At 41.4% G+C, this 3,626-nt stretch overlaps 2 protein-coding genes across 2 annotated transcripts in view; both read left to right on the forward strand.

Annotated features, from left to right (window-relative positions):
* LOC101298131 (calcium and calcium/calmodulin-dependent serine/threonine-protein kinase-like) overlaps window positions 1-2,919 on the forward strand; it is a 5,584-nt gene extending 2,665 nt beyond the window's left edge. The window contains exons 5-7 of the mRNA XM_004300001.1: window positions 2,082-2,289; window positions 2,493-2,552; window positions 2,646-2,919. Of these exons, the coding sequence (XP_004300049.1) occupies window positions 2,082-2,289; window positions 2,493-2,552; window positions 2,646-2,822 (445 nt within the window). The 3' untranslated portion in view covers window positions 2,823-2,919. The remainder of the gene's footprint in view (window positions 1-2,081; window positions 2,290-2,492; window positions 2,553-2,645) is intronic.
* A 432-nt stretch (window positions 2,920-3,351) lies between these two features.
* LOC101291345 (cinnamoyl-CoA reductase 1-like) overlaps window positions 3,352-3,626 on the forward strand; it is a 3,406-nt gene continuing 3,131 nt past the window's right edge. Inside the window, exon 1 of the mRNA XM_004301538.1 lies at window positions 3,352-3,618. Coding sequence (XP_004301586.1) covers window positions 3,352-3,618 — 267 coding nt within the window. The remainder of the gene's footprint in view (window positions 3,619-3,626) is intronic.

The raw sequence follows: 3,626 nt of genomic DNA on the forward strand, positions 1-3,626 counted from the left end.
GGACGTGCGCAAGTGCGCACGGACCTCCGATCGCCACCGTCCGGCGCCGACGACGGTGCGCCTCCCCCCCAGCAGCGTTCCCGATCACTTTCCCTCCCCAACGAGTCCGCCGAATTCCAATTTTCGGTGAGATAATTCCAGTTTCCGTATATATCGATTTTATTTGAAATTTTGGAATTTCTCGCCGGAAAACTGGAATTCGGCGGACTTGCCGGGGAGGGAAAGTGATCGGGGACGCCGCCGGGGAGGGAAAGTGTTTGGGGACGCTGCTGGGGTGGAGGCGCGCCTTCGTCAGCGTCGGACGGTGGCGAACGGAGCTCCGTGCGCTCCATATTCGGCCTCTATATATATATATACACATTTCCCTTTCCAGAGCGGTGTGTCGTTTGAAATTAAAATGTGATTGATAGTGACCAAAACCGGGCGTTTCAATTAAAAACCCTTTGTGTCAATTGTAGTATAAAACAAATAAGGGTATCGTTATAAAAGCCGGGGATTGAGGGTACTTTTACAATTACGTTAATTACAAAAACAAGAGAAAACAAAATATTATAGTACTAGAGATATGAAGTTTTATGATTATAAACAAGAGAAAACAAAGAAACAAAATAAATCAGGAAAATCAGATGAATGAGATGTTAGAGACTTGGAAATCCACCACCAAGTATGTTTCAAGACATGTTAACAACTAAAGCTTCAATCATTAAGTCACAAATCGGTATCAATTAAGAACAAACTGTAAACGCACTGCGTAAGTCCTTATTACTTCCCTTGAATACTTAAGCAAGATGAACGCACCATTACTAAGCCTTTAGAATAACCAATCAAGGTATAGACGCTATTCTATCAACAAATTATTCTAAGCATTAAGATCAATGAAAGTGATTGAACAAGTATGCAAAATTAGTGTGGAACGCCTACCTAGCATGCAATCCTTTTCATTTGGTTTCACCTATTGTCCTATAGGTTTTACTATTTTGAACTAAGCCGTATTAACCGTTTAAGAGATTAAACAACCTAATTCTAGCCCCACTTACAAGTTCATAATGTTCTATGTTGCGCATACATGAACATAAACAAGCAAGAGTTCCCCATAAACCAAAACCAAATAAACAATTTGTAAGACTTAATAATTCGAAACCAAGGTTCAAAACAATATCTAAAACATTCTTGGGGCTTCAAACCTTGCCCCTAATTAACTAAGAGAATTCAGCCACACATGGCTGCAAAAACACACAAGGAGAATAAAAGATGACAAAGGAAAGGTAAACCGTGGATGATGGAGAGATCAATGATGGCTTGGCGGCTTCCTTGTGTGAGTCCGCAACGATGACAAAGGAAAGGTAAACCGTGGATGATGGAGAGATCAATGATGGCTTGGCGGCTTCCTTGTGTGAGTCCGCAACTATGGAGGTTCTGATGATGTGAGATCGTTGCCTCCTCTAATCTTCATCTCGTCATTCTCTAATCTTCACCTCCTCCTCTTTTCTGCTGTGATTAGGGTTATAAAACCCTCAAAACTCATTCATGGGCTTGCCAATGTGGTCTGGGCCTCAAAATAGAAGTTTTGGTCCAAATCAGAAATTTGGGCAGACTGACCTTCGGCCACTCAAACAGTCATAACTTCTTCTCAAAAATAGGTATTGACGATCCGTAAAAATTTCTAGAAAGCAGACTCTTGTAGCTTTCCATTGATATATGGTATATCTTCTGGATCGGTGTGAGCTGATCACAATCTTCTGTCGAAGTTGACTGACCATTTCTGGCAGATTTTCTGATTTCTTTCCTTGCACAACATGGATTCCTTTTCCTTCAAGATTTCTTATCTTTCATCTCTTTTGGGCTCCTCGGCTTTATATATGACCTAAAAACACAAACTTAGTTAATATGAATATTGTTAAGGAAATTACATAGCTAAATAGGGTCGGAAATACATTATAAACGTAGCACTTTGTGCTCCTATCAATAATACTGTTTGAGTCACTAATTTTTAGCTAGACAATCCTATATTACTCTGACATGAACCTTATTTTCTTAATCGATTACATTCTGATAAAGAATGTCAATTTGGCAAAGTACAGATGCAAAATGGGTGATAATGCGACGCTGTCTGAATTTGAAGAGGTACTGAAAGCAATGAAAATGTCATCACTGGTCCCTTTAGCACCCCGTATTTTCGACCTATTTGACAACAATCGAGATGGAACAGTAGACATGCGAGAGATACTCTGTGGTTTCTCTAGTCTCAAGAATTCACAAGGAGATGATGCTCTCCGCCTCTGCTTCCAGGTGCCTTCTCCTTTTCTGTGCCTCTATTGTTATCAGTAACATAAGCTCACTCAGCTGAACTATTTTTAATTTCTGGTTCATATTTGAGTATGTCAACCTCATAAATTTCTATAACCAAAACATTTTCTATTTGTCTGCCTTCTTCACTATTAATATTGTTAGTTCAAATTTGTATCGACTGTCCCTCTCTTTTCTTGCATCAGATGTATGATACAGATCGGTCGGGATGCATCAGTAAAGAAGAAGTGGCATCTATGTTGAGGGTAATCCTCTTCTTCCTCTTATAGAATTTATCTACATTGGTTTGTTTCACCTGAGAGTAAGATTGTATAACTTGAGTAAACTACATTGAGCAGGCTTTGCCAGATGACTGCCTACCAGCTGATATTACCGAACCAGGGAAGTTGGATGAAATTTTTGATCGAATGGATGCCAACAGCGACGGAAAAGTTACCTTTGATGAGTTCAAAGCCGCCATGCAGAGAGATAGCTCTCTTCAAGATGTAGTCCTCTCCTCTCTTCGGCCACTATAGCTAGTCTTCCCATAATCAAACTTCCACTCTTCTAATAGTTTTGAATCTTTCTTATGTTAAGATGCAATTGGTGAAGAACAATGACAAAAAAAACTCAAACAGAACTGTGTGCTAATTTTTGCCGTGGATACACTTGTCAATGTAATTTATGCACAAATCAAAACGGGAAAAATAGGTAGCCAATTGAGAAATGAAAAACCATCCCCTTGTTCATGTTCCATTGATACCTATAATTTCAAGTAGAAAGGTTAACTCTAAATTTTTTTTTTTCCACCCCTTGCGCAGTTACTTAGTATTTGTAAATTCGTTACCTATTTCAATTGTTATAGTCGTCTTGTACTTACTTGACTTGCTTCTAGTTCGACAAGGCACATAAAAATCGAGTTTCCTTTAACAGGCAAAACTGACGTTTGATGCTACGTGTCATATGTTCGAAAATGATCTGTGAAACCGGAGTAGGATAAACACTCATAGTATTCATCTCACCTCCAATCACTATGAATACTCATCAACCGCACTCTCACTCTCAATGGCTTCATCATCGGAAAAGGCCGTGTGCGTCACCGGCGGCAATGGCTTCATCGGCTCCTGGCTAGTCAAGACCCTCTTAGAACGCGGCTACACTCCCGTCCACGTCTCCATCTACCCCGGCTCCGACGCCTCCCACCTCTTCGCCCTCCCCGGCGCCTCCCCCGCCACCCTCACCGTCTTCGAGGCCGACATCCTTGACGCCGACGCCGTCTCCAGAGCCGTCCAGAATTGCAAGGGCGTCTTCCACGTGGCCTCCCCCTGCACCCTCGACGA

Source organism: Fragaria vesca, linkage group LG5, assembly GCF_000184155.1.
Source record: "Fragaria vesca subsp. vesca linkage group LG5, FraVesHawaii_1.0, whole genome shotgun sequence".
NCBI classification, from domain to species: domain Eukaryota; kingdom Viridiplantae; phylum Streptophyta; class Magnoliopsida; order Rosales; family Rosaceae; genus Fragaria; species Fragaria vesca.